Source organism: Carlito syrichta, unplaced genomic scaffold, assembly GCF_000164805.1.
Source record: "Carlito syrichta isolate Samal-C Ts95f unplaced genomic scaffold, Tarsius_syrichta-2.0.1 Scaffold302301, whole genome shotgun sequence".
NCBI lineage: Eukaryota > Metazoa > Chordata > Mammalia > Primates > Tarsiidae > Carlito > Carlito syrichta.
Genome location: NW_007246397.1, coordinates 255,543 through 272,115, shown reverse-complemented (window position 1 = coordinate 272,115; position 16,573 = coordinate 255,543). Strand labels below are relative to the sequence as shown.

Here is a 16,573-nt window from a genome sequence, read left to right as displayed (position 1 = left end):
TTAATTGTGGGCTCTGGGTTTTTCCTCGGCCTTCTAAAGGCAGTTAGGTTAGAATTATTTTAATGATACATCATTATTTTGATAACATGTGGAAATGCTATTTTTTAAGACACAATTTAATTATTTTATTATTATTTTTGATTTAGGATCTCACTCTGTCACCCAGGCTGGAGTGCAGTAGCTCAATCATGACTCCTTGTTGTCTCCACCTTGTGGGCTCAGGCAATCCTCCTGCCTCAGCCTCACAAACAGCTGGTCTACAGGCGTATGCCACCACACCCAGCTAATTTTTTTATATTTTTGTGGAGACGAGGTCTTGCTATGTTGCCAGGCTGGTCTCAAATTCCTGGGCTCAAGCAATCTTTTTGCCTCGGCCTTCCAAAGTGCTGGGGTTACAGGCATTAGCCACTGCTCCTGGCCTAAGACAATTTTCAAAGATACAAAATGAGACTGTATTGTGTTCACTGGAGGAATGGAGGTTTGTGAACTTGCATTCCATTCTCCAAGGAGCCTGGAGATCCACTATTTGCCCTCTCAGTCTCTGTTGCTGGGCTGAAACAGAAGATTTCAAAACCTTCCCAGGGAAAAAAATACATTTTTTTTTCCATTGGTACTGGGCCAGATCCCTTGAGATTGTTTCCAGACTCATGATTTTGAAACACTCAGGAGAAAATTTGGAACCTAAAGTTATTTGTCAGATTTGGAGTTGTAGTCTGTTTTCCATCTGCATTTTGTTTTATATTACCAGGCTGTTTGCAATATCCTTGTACTTTTTATTGCTTATGAAGAAACTACTTTAGACATTTCGTAGAAATCCAGATACCCTTCCTTAAGTTTAAGAAACTAAAATTCCTTCATTATGAGCATTATTTTAAGAAGTATGGTTACATAAAACTATCCATGCAGTTGAAGTTACTTTCCATGAAGTGTGCAAATATAACCCAACTGGATGTATTTTCTACTTTCTGTGGCTCCTTTGTGACCTCTGGTTGGGTCATTTTCTGGTCAGGTGGGACCTGACCCTTTGGGGAGCAACCCCGAGTTTACAGCCCTAGTGGGTGACTGACGTGGTTGTCACCACATCTAACGTGTTGGATGAGTGAGTGCTTGCATTTCTCCACGGGATGTTGGACTGCCTCGTAAATGGGATGTTCATGGGTCTTGAGCAAGTAGGAGTTCCTTAGGAGGGTGTTCATGCAGTAGAGGCAGGGTTTGTAGAAGCAGTACTGGCTTTTGTGGGCCTGTTGTGTAGGAAAAGGGTTACAGTCGTTTGGGAGAAGGGGCAGTGTGGGCCAGATGACCGTGCCAGATTGTTTGGCACTTAGAGGCCATGAGAGTATTAAGCATGGGATACTTATGGCTTCATTGACTAGGTGTGGTGGCAGAAGAGGGTTTGGAGAGGGGAGGATGAGTACGGCAGGTCTGGCTAGGAGGCTATTGCAGAGGCCCAGGGAGAGATAAATCTGGAGACTGTCAGGGAGCATGGATTCGAGAGACTGACAGGGAGTTCTTAGAAATAGGAGTCCTGGTGATTCCATCAGACTGGAGGACTGTGTCTCTCCTCTCCATATTTTCTGTATGGTCTTGTTATTGCTCACAGCAGTCTATTTCAGAGCAGTATCCTCAGAGCAGAACCATGACTGAGAGCATTCCAGAGAAGTACTTGGAGATTGACGGCCATGCTCTTCCAGGGTTCCTGTGCTAACCCTTCTGGATTTGATGTCCAGAGGACTTTCTGCACTGATGGAGGGACCAGCCTCCAGTGTGGGAGTTGTATTTGTCCCTGAAGCCAGTACAGGGTTTTCAGTTGAACTTTGGGGTTGGTTGAGGTCATCAGCATTTCAGTCTATAAGAAAAACTGTAGAGGAACTTCTGATTCCTGCCGAAATGCTGAGAGAATGAATTTTGTCTTGGACGTGCACTCTCATCCTTCCCCTCGACAGCAAGTAACACGGACCTGAGTTTGAATTTTGACTATGAACGTGGCTGTGAGATCTTGGGTAGACATGATAGTATAGTTTGTTGATACCTCACGAGAGTTAACTGTGTGCCAACCACTCTTCTGAGCTTAACACACGTTAACTTATTTAATCCTTATAACAACACCATGAAGTAAGTTCCTGTTATTATTCTTTTTATTTTTTGAGTTGGAGTCTCACTCTGTCACCCAGACTGGAGTGCATGGCCGCTCCCTGCCACCGCAGCCTCGACCTGCTGGGCTCCGGCAATCCTTCCACCTCAGCCTTCCAAGTAGCTGGAACTATAGGCACGCTGCCACACGTGGCTAATTTTTAACTTATTGTAGAGATGAGGTCTCACCAAGTTGCCCAGGCTGGTCTCAAACCCGCAGGCTCAGGCTATTATTCTTATTATCTCACTTTTTTTTTCTTTCTTTTTTTTTTTTTTGAGTTGGAGTCTCACTCTGTTGCTCAGACTGGAGTGCAGTGGCCGCTCCCGGCCACCACAGCCTCGCCTGCTGGGCTCTGGAGATCCTTCCGCCTCAGCCTTCCGAGTAGCTGGAACTACAGGCATGTGCTACCACACCCGGCTAATTTTTTTTTGATTTATTGTAGAGATGAGGTCTCGCCAAGTTGCCCAGGCGGGTCTCAAACCCGCGGGCTCAGGCAATCTGCTCACCTTGACCTTCCAAAGTGCTGGGATTACAGGCTGAGGCACCGAGCCCGGCCATCTCACTTTTTCTTTTTTTGAGTTGGAGTCTCACTCTGAGGCCTAGGCTATAGGACAGTGGCACGCTCAAAGCTACCACAGCCTCTACCTGCTGGTCTCAGGTGATCCTTCCACCTCAGCCTTTCAAGTGGCTGGAACTACAGGCATGTGCCACCATGCTCGGCTAATTTTTTTAGTTATTGTAGAGACAAGGTCTCCCAAGTTGCCCAGGTTGTTCTTGAACCCCTGGGCTCAGGCAGTCCTCTCGCCTCAGCCTCCCAAAGTGCTGGAATTACAGGCTTGAGCCACTGTGCCTGGCCTATTATTTCAGTTTTAGCCAGCAAGAAATCTGAAGCCTGGACAAGTTAAGTAACTTACCTAACAGAGCTAACAAGTGGCAGAGCTGGGATTTGAACCCAGGCAGTTAGGCTCCAGGGTCCATGGGCAAGTAGATGATAGTGTTTTGGGAGAGTGTAATGAGTGTTAAAGACAGTTTGTATAAAATGAAAGCTCAGTGTCTGGCACGGAGCATTTGTTTAGTGGATGATCTTTATTACTATTAATTTACAAACTAGGTTATGGAAGTGTCTGCAATTCCAGTTTTATAGAGCAAATATTTACCAAGTGTTGATAGAGGTTATTTCTGATTTCTGGTGATGCAGTTAGGTTCATTTCATTTTCTGCTTTTTTGGTGTGTGTTTTCCAAATTCTCCACAGCAAATGTGGGTTGTTATTATGATTTGAAATACAGATCTCAGTGTTTTTTTCTTTTAAGATGAGTAGGAGCTCACCAGGCAAACTGGACTTCCCTCAGTCCAGATAAAGTGAAGAGCCCCAGCAAAACTTTGCTGTTGGGAATCCACTCCCTGTGCTGTGACTTGGAAGTTGTTTGGTCTTTTTCTCAGTTTGTCCTTGCCTTTTAATTTATTTATGGGGTTTTTAGACACACGTTTTCTCTGCTTGCTTTGTGGGTTTAGAAAGGCCTTTACTTTCTAAGAGAAAAGAAATGTTAAGACAGCAGTTTCCTGAGCTGCTGGGGAGAATAACCAGCCCTGTTCACAATAACCAGCCCGGTTAATCAGCGACCCCTGCTGCTCCTGAAACTGGAGCCAGCTCCCAGAGTTGTCCACAGAGAAGCAGCTCATGGCTTGCAGCATGAAGTGTCTGTCCTCTTGGCTGTCAGTGTTGGGTTTGGTCTTGAAAGAATGGCTTGTTTTTTTCATCGACAGCATCGTGGTGCACATGGCATTCGTTTTCTGAGTAGGGACTTGTGGCTGCTGACTGTACTTCAGTGTTAGCTGTTCTGGAGTTCTCTGCTGAGACCTTCCCATGTGAATTTCTGCTGTGCCATGCTGCTTGATTTTTAAGTCAAGTGGTTCCTTCAATGCCTTTAATAATTGGTGTAAATCTATACTACTGTTGTTATAAGAGGCAGAAAGAGACCGAACTTGATTATGTAGGCATTTCTTATAGTAATTGAATGGTTTTTATCAGATTCGTTCATCCAATGGTTTTTTATTAAATTCATTAATTTAGTAAATCTTGAATCAAATTGAATTCATTTTCTATTATGATAGGTTTCTTACATAAGTCATTATTCATAATGTTTTCCCAGTTTTTGATCAGTTGTTCTAATGCCATTATTTTTAATACTTTGACACTGGTTTGATTTACCATGCTACATAAATATTTTTATCTGTACTTAGCCCTATATTTTGATTTTTTGGCAATACAGTGCTGGTTTAATTATTGTAGTTTATATTATGTTTAACTAGTGGGACAAAGTCCCCCCCCTCCTTTTTTTAGTATTCCCAAAGATTAAACTTTAGATGAATTTTATACTCTTTGTCATGCTTTGAAGAACTTTTGAAATTTTGACTAGATTTTTTAAAAAGTTTATGTCACGCATAAAGATTTCCTAATTGTATACCAAGGCATTGTGTCGATTGTAATTGTGAACTAGTTTCTACCTGTTCATTGCTGTCAGAAAGGAAAGTGTTTCCTCATGGGAGTGTCTCAGAGGTAGGACTTAACCAGGTGTCATCCAGTTCTGTGTCCCTAATTCTCACTACTGGGCTTGGCTGAGTTAGGCTCTTGGTAAGCATTTGTCAAGCAAATGAACAAGCATTTTATGTACATGGCATTTTCTCTTTTTTCTTCTTTTGGATTACTTCAGCCAGATTCCCAGGAATGGGATTGCTGGTCAAAGGACATGAACATTACCATGGCTTCTAAAATGTACTGAATTTTGGTGAGTGGTGATTCTTTGCCAAAGGGCAGAGACCCAGGGAATTAAACAGCTCAGATACATTTGTGGCTTGGTGGGGACTAGCAGACATTGAGGCCTCTCCTTGTGTGCTGCTGGGCTGCTCCAGCTCCTCCCCACAGTCACCTGCTTCCTGCTAAGAGTGGCCCTCATAGGTGTATGTTGAAATCAGTTAACTTGTGATCAAATGACTCTGTTGTGGAGCTTGTCTGAGCACAAAGTTGAGAGGTGGTGGGGGGTAGGAGGGAGTCCCTGAGGCCCAAGAGAAGGGACCAGGGCCTATCTCACCCAAGAGTGAGCTTCTGGGGACCAGAGGACAGAGGCTTGTGGGAGCAGCTGGAATATCACATGGTACTTCACTTCAGGTACTGCATTCCCACCTGACGCAGAATACGGGTGACCTACTTTTATTGTCTGAACTGGCACCTCATGTGGCACCCAAAGGCAGCAGATAGATGCTGTGTCAAGATTGTGCCCACCCAGACCTTGTCTGCCCCTCTTCCTCACCCAGGACAGGCATGCAGCTGAGAGGGTACAAATTGGCTTGGTCTCTTGTGTTGGGATCGGCACCATATTTGAAGTGGAGTTTTTAGCAGTCTTGAGACAGTAACAACTGAACATTGTTATGAGAGTGAGTCAGATATTCAAGGCCCTGTGCTAGTCATCTTGGATCATATTGAGACCAGCAGGTCTAGCCTCTGCCTTCAAGATTAGTGAGGAACACACAGGGAGTGCCCTTGTCCCTGTGGGAAGGTTCCCTGGGCTACTCAGTGCTATGAGCTTCTGTTTCAGAGGGTGAGGAGAACATGTACAGTTGGGTCAGGGAAACTCCCTCTGAAGAGGTGGCTTTGCACTGGGCTTTGAAGGAGGGGTAGGAGTTGGAGAGACTGGTGTTATGGGAGACTTGGGAATGGCCTGCTGGGCCGGCAGACAGCAGATGCTGTCTCCTGCTGCCTTCCTATCTGTGGAGGTTTGCCTTGTTACTGTTCCTTCTAGCATGATTGGAATGCCTGTCTAACCCTCCAGAACTTGGGGCCACAGCATTGTCAACTGGTCCCTGTTGAGTACTGTGTGGTGGTGGAGGTAAGCATCAGCGCTAACTGGCTTTGTCACCAGCTGACGCTGGGTGGCGGGGATGCTGATGATAGACTCATCAAGGCACTGTCTAAGGAGCCAGATCACTCAAGGGTCCTGCTTGCCCCACTTTGAATAAAGGCACTGGCACTGTGAGCCATGAGCCAGACCTGCAGGTGTTTGGGTCCCTAGAGGATGTTGGCCTTTCCCTGCATATCAATGGACCATGCGGTGGTAGAAGACTTGAAGGTACCTGTTTAAAACAGAGAGAAGTTGCCTTGAATCCCAAAGCACCACGGAGAGGGAGTGCTGTCCCATACCCTGGTGAACTCTGGGCTTTTGACCTAGTGACAGTCCCGAGGCACTCGCCCCACTGGGTTTCCCACCAAGCTGAATCTCCCACTAGCCTTGGCTTCTAAAGTGGAATTGATTTGCTATCATGATGGAGACCAGCACTGTTCAGTAAATATACCTTAATATTTTGAATAACCACATTAAGCAAGTGAAAGTAGGTTTAATGATATATTTGATTTAATCTAGTATATTCTGAAGGTTTCCTCATGTAGCACTGGCCGTGTTTCATATCCTCAATAACCACTTGTAGCCAGTGGCCACTGTGCTGGACAGGGCAGATCTAGACTAATTTTACCAGGACTGGAGCAATGAAGAGGCTGGTTTGTGATCACACATCTAATGAGAGCTGATTGAGGCCGAATCTCAACTCAGTCCTCTGCTAAAAGTATATCAGATGGAAAATTCAGAGGCTTTCTGGATCTCTGCTGATTTGGCTGCTTTACTGTTAGTCGTGCCCTGTCTTAGAATCAGTGTATGTTTCTGTCTTTGAGTTTCAGCTTCCTGAGGAAAAGGCCTTTTAGGGCTTTTCTGCCTCTTGGGGGTCATGGCCTAGAGCCATTGCAGACAGCCCTAGCAGCCTTTTACTTGCTAACCTGGGTACTGAAGTCATGACTCTTCTAGTAATTTCTATTTTCTCTCTCTCTTCAACCTAGTTAATCAGTGTCATGTAGTTTTGCCTGCCTTGTTGACCAGATTTCTGCAACTTAAGATGTCAGACTTTAAAAGCATCTGAGCTGAAAGTTGTTTTGGCCTAGGAATTTAGTGAGAGATGACTAAGAGGTTTCTTGGTTAGATTTAATATTCAAAGATTTAAAGGGAAAAGATTTTCTTGTAAGAAGCAGATTTTTCATGGTACCTGTGCTGCAGGGGACAGTTGGTGGTGGGTCCACTCTGGTGAGCATGTGCCAAATTTTCTGAGCACCCTGTTGGTCCTGAGCGTAAGTAGAAGCCCAGCAGCATGTGCAGGCACCTCCCTGGCTTGAGCTGAACGCTGTCCGGGTATCAGCTCACCCTGGGATGGGGATGGAGCACCAGGCCGGCAGGGGAGCCAGCGGAGGACCAGAACACACACACACCCTACACCCACAACATATTTCACTCTAGGCTGGGGCTGGCAGACTGGGGCATGATATTGACTCCCTGTGTGACCTGGACAAGTCACTTCCCTTCCTGGGCCTCTGGCTCCTCATCTGTGAAAGGAGGGAGAGGTACTTGGTGGGCTTTGGGCTCCAAATTTGGCTGCAGTTGTGTCCCCCAGGCCCCAGGAGCTCTCCTTTCCCCTCCTTTGGGAATGCTTGTCCTTTGTCTGCCTTAGGGCCATGCCAGGCTTCTGCATCCACCCTGCTGCCAGCCTACCACCCCAGCACCTGGCCCTGCTTCCTGGGTCTCTCAGGTGAGCTCACAGCCTCTGGGCCTGAGCTAACTTCCTCCTACCCAAACCCTGCAGCTTCCTCCCCTCTCACTGTTTTCACCAGCAGTGGCATTGTCGAATCAGGCCATTGCCCTGCTAAGCGCCCTGTTCCATCTCTTTAGGAAGGCACACAAGTCCTTTCTGGGCTTGGTCCCTGCCATATTCCAGCCTCACCCCACCACAAGTTCCCTACAACCTTGCCTCATTCATGCTGTGGGCTTTTGCACACATTCCTCTCTCTCCCTGGAACCCATTCTTTTTCCCTTATCCTTCTGGCCACCACCTGCTTTCCCTTCAAGCCCAAGCTCCTGTGTCACCTGATTATTTGTTCATTTATCCCTTCACTTATTTATTTATTTATTTTTGAGTCAGGCTCTAACTCTGCTGCCAGGCTGGAGTACACTGGCATGATCACTACAGGCTCAGCCTCCTGGGCTCAGGCAGTCCTTCCTCCTCAGCCTCCTAAGTAGTTGGGACTATAGGTGCGTACCACCATACCCGGCTAGTTTTAATTTTTTTGATAGATGCAAGGTCTCACTATGTTATCCAGGCTGGTCTTGAACTCCTGGGCTGAACCGATTCTTTTGCCTTGTTCTCCCAAAATGCTGTGATTATAAGTATGAGCCACTACGCTTGGTCAATTTATTCCTTCTTTTATTTATTTAATAAATACTGACCTACTGTGTGCCTGGCACAGAGCTAGATGCTAGAATAACAGAGAAGGTAGACACTGAACCACTACTTTGAAGCTTTTGAACCTGCAGGTGGCAGGTATCCTAAACTTTGAGTGCCTTGCCCCTTGCCTCACCCAGCCCCTCCATCCCATCCTCCCTCTCTCGTACTCTCCAGTCGCATCAGCCCCATCACATCCTCTCTGCCCTGTCGTAGCACTTAGCATATTATGAAAACGACTGGTGTGTTTTTTTTCTTTCTCACTAGACTTAGTCCCAGATCCAGCTACCTGATGGGTGCTCAGTAAATATTGGTGGAATGAACGCATGAAGTGGCGGCTTGGCTGATAGTTGGAAGAATGTTCTCTAAAATACCCGGAGCTCTGTAATTGGTGGTTTTCTTTACCTGGGGCCAGGTGTGCAAGTGTCACTGAAAAGATTGTTGTTGTAGCCACCGCACCCCAAGATTATCCTTTGCTTGTAGATAGTAGTGGTTTGGCCTCTGCGTCTGTCACTTGCTGTCAGGCTTACAGGGTGGTTTTCTGCATTGCCTCTGATCCTGGGATCTCCTATGTCTGATGTCCCCACACCTCACTCGATGCCAGTGTTGATGAGGTTTCCATAATTGTGCCATGGCAGCCTACCTTCTTTGGACTCCTTTGCAGGGGCAACCTGGAGAACTGTGACCCACACATGCCATCCAGTTTGTTTCTTTACTGATAAAGTCATTGTTTTGGGTTTCCCGCATCTTGGTCGACTTCTTCTTTTTAATGAAGTTCACGCTTTGTTGTACACAGTTCTGTGAGTTTGGACACGTGCATATGACCGTGACTCTCCCACCACAGACATGGCACGGAACAGTCCCAGCTTCCCAGATTCTCTTATGCTGCCCCTCTGTAGTCAGCCACTCCCCTCATCCCCAGCCCTGGCAGCCACAGATTTTCTTTCTGTCCTCATAATTTTTCCCTTTTCAGAATGTTAAATAACTGGAACCCTATAGTATGTAGCCCTTTGGGTCTGGCTTCTTTCACTTAGCAATATGCATTTAATATCCATCCACATTATGTGAATTGATAGTTTGGTCCTTTACATTGTTGAGTAGTATTCCATTGTATGAAAGTACCACAGTTTATCCTTTCACCTGATAAAGTAATTTTGTGTTTTCAGGTTTTGGCAATGATGAATAAGCCCTCTATAAACATTCACATACAGGTTTTTGTGAATACATGTCTTTATTCCTTTTGGTTAAATATGTAGGAGAGAGGTTGCTGGGTCACTCAGTGAGTGTAAGTTGAATGTTATAAGGATCTGCCAAACTGTTTTCTAAAGTAGTTGCACCAATGGCTTAGGAACATTATAGTTGCTCTCTATCTTTGGCAGCACTTGGTATTATCAACTTTAAAAAACATTAGCCATTCTAAGGGTGTGTCATCTAGTTTTTAATCTGCAGTTTTCTTTTTGTTTTGTTTTCTTTTTTTTTTTTTTTGAGTCGGAGTCTCACTCTGGCATCCAGGCTGGAGTACAGTGGCACACTCCCGGCTACTGCAGCCTCGCCTTGCTGGGCTCTGGCCATCCTTCCGTGTCAGCCTTCCAAGTAGCTGGAACTACAAGCGCACACTACCACGCCTGGCTAATTTTTGATTTATTGCAGAGACGAGGTCTCGCCAGGTTACCCAGGCGGGTCTCGAACCCACAGGCTCAGGCAATCCACTCACCTAGGCTTCCCAAAGTGCTGGGATTACATGCTGAGCCACTGAGCCCGGCCAGCTTAAATTCTTTATGTTAGAATTACTGCTTGCTTGACCAGCTCATCGTGACCAGCTCATCGTGAGCTCATCTTGTAACTGGGATTTCCTTCCTCTGTTCATCCTTATTTTTCCTTTCATGTGTGAGGTGCAGTCTGTGCTCATGAGACAGTGCTTGTTCGAGTTCTTCATGTTATTGGTGTCCATGACATGTTTTTCTCCTTCTCTTTCTAGGCTCCTAATCGTCAACTCATGACTTACTGGTTACAGGAGCTTCAGCAGAAGAGATGGGAATATTGCAACAGTCTTGACATGGTCAAGTGGGACAGTGGGACCTCCCCGACTGCTGGGGATTTCCCTAAGGGTCTTGTAGCCAGAGATAATTCAGGTAAGTCAGCAGTGGAGGGACCTGTGTCAGTTTTCTGTGTATAGCTCTTTGACACAAGTCAGCTTAGCAGTGAGTGAAAGTGAATTCAAAAAGAAAATAATAATGATGCACCTTAAGATGGATGATGTTGCAATGCTTTCACATACACATCGTTTTCAAGCCCAGTGACAACCTCAGAGTCAGGTCTGTTGATCTGTTTTCCTGAGAGAGTTCTCGCCCACTTTTACGGTGTCTTCACACTTTACCTGTACCAAGAGTGGAAGTCATGCTTTACTTTCTTTTTTTTTTTTACTTTTTTTTTGAGTTAGAGTCTCACTCTTGTTGCCCAGGCTAGAGTGTTCTAGGTTTAGTTCAGGATTCTAGTCATTGTTGACTGAGATTTTTTTTTTTGAGTTGGAGTCTCACTGTCGCCCAGACTGGAGTGCAGTGGCTGCTCCCGGCCACCACAGCCTCGACCTGCTGGGCTCTGGTGATCCTTCCGCCTCAGCCTTCTGAGTAGCTGGAACTACAGGCGCACGCTACCACGCCTGGCTAATTTTTTTTTTATTTATTGTAGAGATGAGGTCTCGCTGCCTAGGCGGGTCTTGAACCCACGGGCTCCGGCAATCCACTCACCTCAGCCTCCCAAAGGCGCGGGATTACAGGCTGAGCCACCGAGCCACTGTCCTAATGCTTTTTATCAAAAGAAGCTCCCTAATTCAGTGTGTACATCATTTGGAAGCCTATTTGGGAGCCGGCAGCATTCATGATGGTAGTGAATGCCTTTGGCTCGGCAGGTGCTCGGTTTGCTCCAGTTCCTCTATTCTGAGAATACAAAGTGCTTCTCTCTAGCAAACCCAGGGGTGTTCAGCTGAAAGGAGGGCAAGGAAGTAGCACCTGTGGTAGCTTCATAACATCTATCCTTCCTTTTTTTTTTGTTTTTGAGTCTGGGTCTCACTCTGTCACCCAGGCTGGAGTGCAGTAGCACATTCATGGTTCACTGCAACCTCCATCTCTTGGGCTCAGGTGATTCTCCCACCTTAGTCTCCTGAGTAGCTGAGACAGCAGGTGCACACCACCATGTCTGGCATATTTTTTAAAATCTTTTTTTGTAGAGACAAGGTCCTGCTATATTGCCCAGGTTGGTCTCTAATGCCTCTGCTTAGGTGATCTTCCTACCACCATCTCCCCAAATGCAGGGATGTCTTCTTTTAAGCCAGAGTGCTGTGGCTAGGGAGCCAGAGAAAGCATTTGCAGTCCATACTTGGTTATTTTCCTTTGGTTTGGGGACTCTAAGTATGGGAATTTAGAGTTTGTGCCATCTGACATTTATTCAGCAAAGTAGGCACCCTAGCAGGTGGCTAGGCAAGGGTGATCATGCAATAAAAAAAGTGAGGTACATGTGAGGGAAGGGATGTGTGGATAACACAGACCTGTGAGTGGGCTGAGCATTGCTTCAGGTCATTGTGCCTCTCTGAGGAAGTGCATCTAAGCTGAGGGCTGGAGGGTGACCAGGAGTCAGCCAGGCAAAAAGAAGGGAGTCAGGCAAGGAAGCTGGCCTGCAGTGCCTTCCCTGAGCTGCATGTCCTGCCAGCTGTAGGGAGCAGCTGAGCCTGGAGGCCCACCCAGGCCTGGAGCTGGGAGAGCCTTGACAGCTGGCCTTGGAATTTTGGGCTTTATCCAAAGGGCAGTGGCATACCTTTGAAGATTGCATTGATAGAAATGCCTGTAACTTGAGATTTTTACCAAGTTTTAGATAGCTTCTAAGAACAAATACTGAAGCTTTGGGCTACTGAGAAATTTCTGAAACCATAGTAGTATAGGATGTCAAAAGTCTGAAGCAGGAAGTTAAGAAGAAAAGACTGTATTCTAGCCCCTTTTGTTTCATCATCAGAGACAAAAACTGGTTTAAAAATAGATGATGTGACGTGGCAGTGCTCTGTGATATTTTTGAAGCCAAACTGTAGTTTATCTGCTCAGCTCAGCCTAAACTTGTTAACTCTAGATAGAATTGTAGATGGACGTTTTTATTCTGACTTGCATTAAAAATAAAATTTTACCTGCTGTCACCTCCCAGTCACCCAGTTGTTTGGAACATTTTCATCTGTAGTCTAATGGGGTCACTCATAGGGCCTCCCTAGCACCTAAAGTCAATATGGAAAAAGATATGGGGAATTAACATTTTTCGTTGAGGGCTAGTTGTGTATCTTGGAAGGCAGCTCGCTCTGGTGAAAGAAGCCCTGTGGGCCTGGCTTTGAGTCTTGGCTCTGATTTTTACTAGTTGTCAGACTCTGAGAAAATCACTTGTCCTCTAGTATCCAGGTGGCAGACAATGGCCCACGGAAATGAAGATTGTCCACCCTCCTTCAGGGTTCTCTCATGAGGATCAAATGAGAAAATGCATTGTTAAGTAGCAAGAGCCATCTGGGTATATATATGTACAGGTATATATTGTATAGATACATATACATTACACACACACACACACACACACACACACACACACACACACATGCACAAACATGAGGGAGATTTAAAAAACCTGGTATTATTTTTTAGAGGGCAGGCCTCATGTGTTACAGTCTTTCCCTGCTAGGTAGGTGCTCTAGGAACCCATCAGCCATCAGTGTACCAATTAGCATTGTGAGAGGCAGCGTTTGGCTTCAGTGAATTTTTTTTGGAGGTTCTTTCAGTGTGTTTGCTCATTTCATGATGGGTGATTATGAGCACACCAGCTCACATCACTAAGTGTTTGGCAGTTTTTGATCAACAGTGTCATGACCCCTGTGCACCACCCTCCCTATTTACCATCTTACCCCAAGTAGCTCCCCCCCCATGAAAAAAGTCCTCAAAGGGAAATGTTTTGCCAATGTGGAAGAGGTGAAACAAAAAGTGACAGAAGCACTAAAAGGCGTCAAAATTGGCAAGTTCAAAAACTATTTTGAGTAGTGGAAAAAGCATCTCGATTGGTATATTGTATCAAACTGAGAGTACTTTGAAGGTGACTGAAGTTTAAATATGTAAGAATAAATACATAATTTTTTATACATGAATTCCATTTTTAGGGTGTCCCACCTTATAAAATGATATCATTTTGAATGGGTTAGGATTATGCTCAGCAGTGACCAACAGGAAACCTGACTAATGGAGATTACAAATAAGGATTTATTTACCTCACAGGATAGGCAGTTCTTGGCTGGCTGAAACTCACTAGTGCCATTGAGGGACCCAGGCTGTTTCTAACTTTCTGTTCTCCATCCTTTGAGTGTGTTAGCTTTCCTCCTCACACTAGCTGCCCCTGAGGGTGACACCGATATCCAAGAGAATGCTTTCCAAGAAGCCCTTGCTCATGCATCATTAGCAGGAACTGTCACATGGCCATTCCTAGCTGGAAGGGGTCTGGACAGCCAAGTATTGTAGCTGAGTGTATGGCCATCGTCAAAACCAAGGTCTGTAAGCTGGAATGAATATTCATTAGGGAGCTGCACTATCACATAGTTGCCTTCATTAATTTTTTTTCCCCCTAGCATCCATGTTTTCAGAGTAAGAGACGGTACCTGTGTGGTTAGAACTTGCAGCCTTATTAGTATCAAGTATTAAGAGTGGGATGCTTATGTGGTCAGTTTACCTGTTCTGTTTTGTAATCTGCAGCTGGTGTCTGAAAGTATACCGTGCCTCAGAGAGCATTCTGCATTATCTTCTGTGCTTGGCTAGATAAAAATCTAGTTTTGTTTTATTTTTTGAGTTGGAGTCTCACTCTGTACTCTGCACTAGGGCAGGAGTGCAATGGCATGCTCACGGCCACCGCAGCGTAAACCTGCTGGGCTTAGGCTATCCTTCTGCTTCAGCCTTCCAAGTAGCTGGAACTACAGGCACATGCTACCACACCCAGCTAATTTTTGTGATTTATTTTTACTAGTATTTTTTTTTTGAGTTGGAGTTTCACTCTGTCTCCACGCTCACGGCCACCCCAGCGTCAACCTGCGGAGTTCTGGCGATCCTTCCGCCTCAGTCTTCCAAGTAGCTAGAACTATAGGCATGTGCTACCATGCTCGGCTAATTTTTTATTATTGTAGAGGCAAGGTCTCACCAAGTTGCCTGGGCTGGTCCCAAACCCGTGGGCTCAGGCAATCCTCTTGCGTTAGCCTCCCAAAGTGCTGGGATTACAGGCTGAGATACCGACCCCAATCATTTTGTGATTTATTGTAGAGATGAAGTCTCACCAAGTTGCCCGGGCTGGTCTCGAACCCCCAGTCTCAGGCAATCCTCTTGCCTCTGCCTCCCAAAGTGCTGAGATTACAGACTGAGCCACTATGTCCGGCCTAAAGACCTAATTTCAACACAAAAGAATAACTTGCAGAAATAAAATAAAGAGTCTGCAAGCCCTCCTGGCTGTTGAGAGTGAGGTAGCTAGAATCCAGAGGAGGCCTTCATGAATAGTGAAGGCTTCATTACAAGATGTATGTCCAGCACATTCTGTTTACTTCATTTCCCATGTGAACTACTAAGAAAATAAGCCAGAGATGACCATACTCCACCTTTTTTTTTTTTTGAGTTGGAGTCTCACTCTGTTGACCAGGCTAGAGTACAGTTGCACAATCACAGCTCACTACAGCCTCAACCTCCTGGGCTCAGATGGTGCTTCCACCTCAGCCTCCCAAGTAGCTCGGACTACAGATACATGCCACCACGGCTGGCTAATTTGTGAGTATATGTGATTTTTTTTGTAGAGACAAGGTCTCACTATGTTGCCCAGGCTATTCTTGAACTACTGGCCTCAAGCGATCCTCTCACCGTGGCCTCCCAAAGTGCTGGGATTATAGTCTTGAGCTACCATGCATAGCCAGACCTTGTTCTTTTGAAGACACTTTCTTTTTTTTAATTCAGAGTCTTACTCTGTCGCCCAGGCTAGAGTGCAGTGGTATGTTCACGGCCACCACAACCTTGACCTGCTGGGCTCACGTAGTCCTTCTGCCTCAGCCTTCCAAGTAGCTGGAAACACAGTTGTGCACCACCGTGACCAGCTAATTTTTTGATTTATTGTAGAGACGAGGTCTCACCAAGTTGCCCAGGCTGGTCTTGAACCCTCAGGCTCAGGCAATTCTCTTGTCTCTGCTTTCCCAAGTGCTGGGATTACAGGCATAAGCCTGGCTTGAGTGCCTAAGAATCTGTTTGAATACCTGGTGGTATTTCTTACAGAAAATTGTACTGTGAAGACAGTTTGAGGGATGACCACACACTTCCTCTGCCCAAGTAGCTGCATCACATAGTTTAACTGTCACACTCTTAACAGCTTGTGTGAGAGCAGGGGGAGCAGAAGGGGGACAGCTGCTTCCTTCCATCCTTGGGAAGCCTGTGCGGGGTTCCCTGTGCAGTGTCCAGGGTACCAGAAGGAAAACCCTGAGAGAGAGCGCAGACCCGATGCAGACAGCACTGTGAGATTGCATGCTGCCATTGAATGTCATGATTCTGGTCAACGATTACAATCACAGAAGCGGTGCTTCTGTGCAATCCTCGTAAGACCTGCAGACTGTCGGGCGTTATTTTAAAGCATCAGTTGTGGTGAGTACCACCCGAGAGGCAGCATGACTGAGAGGAGAAAGCTTATGGGACCCTGAAGCATCGTGGTTTCCCCCTGTGAGGCAAGTTGCTCTTTGCATCAGGTTCCTTCTAGCCTGAGGGGTCTATGAAGGGTGTGGTTGCATGAGAGGGAGGCCGGCTGGGAGGGAGGTGCTGGGTGGGGTCAGTGTCCAACTCTGTCTGGGAGGAGCCTGCTGGAAGCCTACTATCCAGGGTCAAAAGGATACTGTCTGGAACAGACTGGACATCCTTAGCCTAGATGGGGTAGGACTTGGTGCAGGTGGCCACAGGACTGGTATTGATGTGGATGTGGATTAGGGGGTGGGAGCAACTGAGTGGATTGCAGGAGAGGAGGGAGGAGTGGAAAGGGAAGAGAGGGAAGTCCCCTCCCCCGATTCAGGGACTCTATCAGAGGTGAGGTGGCAGGAGTGAGGGATA

At 46.1% G+C, this 16,573-nt stretch overlaps 1 protein-coding gene across 2 annotated transcripts in view; it reads left to right on the top strand.

Moving 5' to 3' along the window:
* Positions 1–10,422: 10,422 nt before the first annotated feature.
* The window catches only part of TBC1D2B (TBC1 domain family member 2B), a 50,694-nt gene continuing 44,543 nt past the window's right edge, over positions 10,423–16,573 (top strand). For both annotated transcript variants that reach the window (XM_008056258.2, XM_008056259.2), the window contains exon 1: positions 10,423–10,576. In XM_008056258.2, coding sequence (XP_008054449.1) covers positions 10,441–10,576 — 136 coding nt within the window. In that variant the 5' untranslated portion in view covers positions 10,423–10,440. The remainder of the gene's footprint in view (positions 10,577–16,573) is intronic.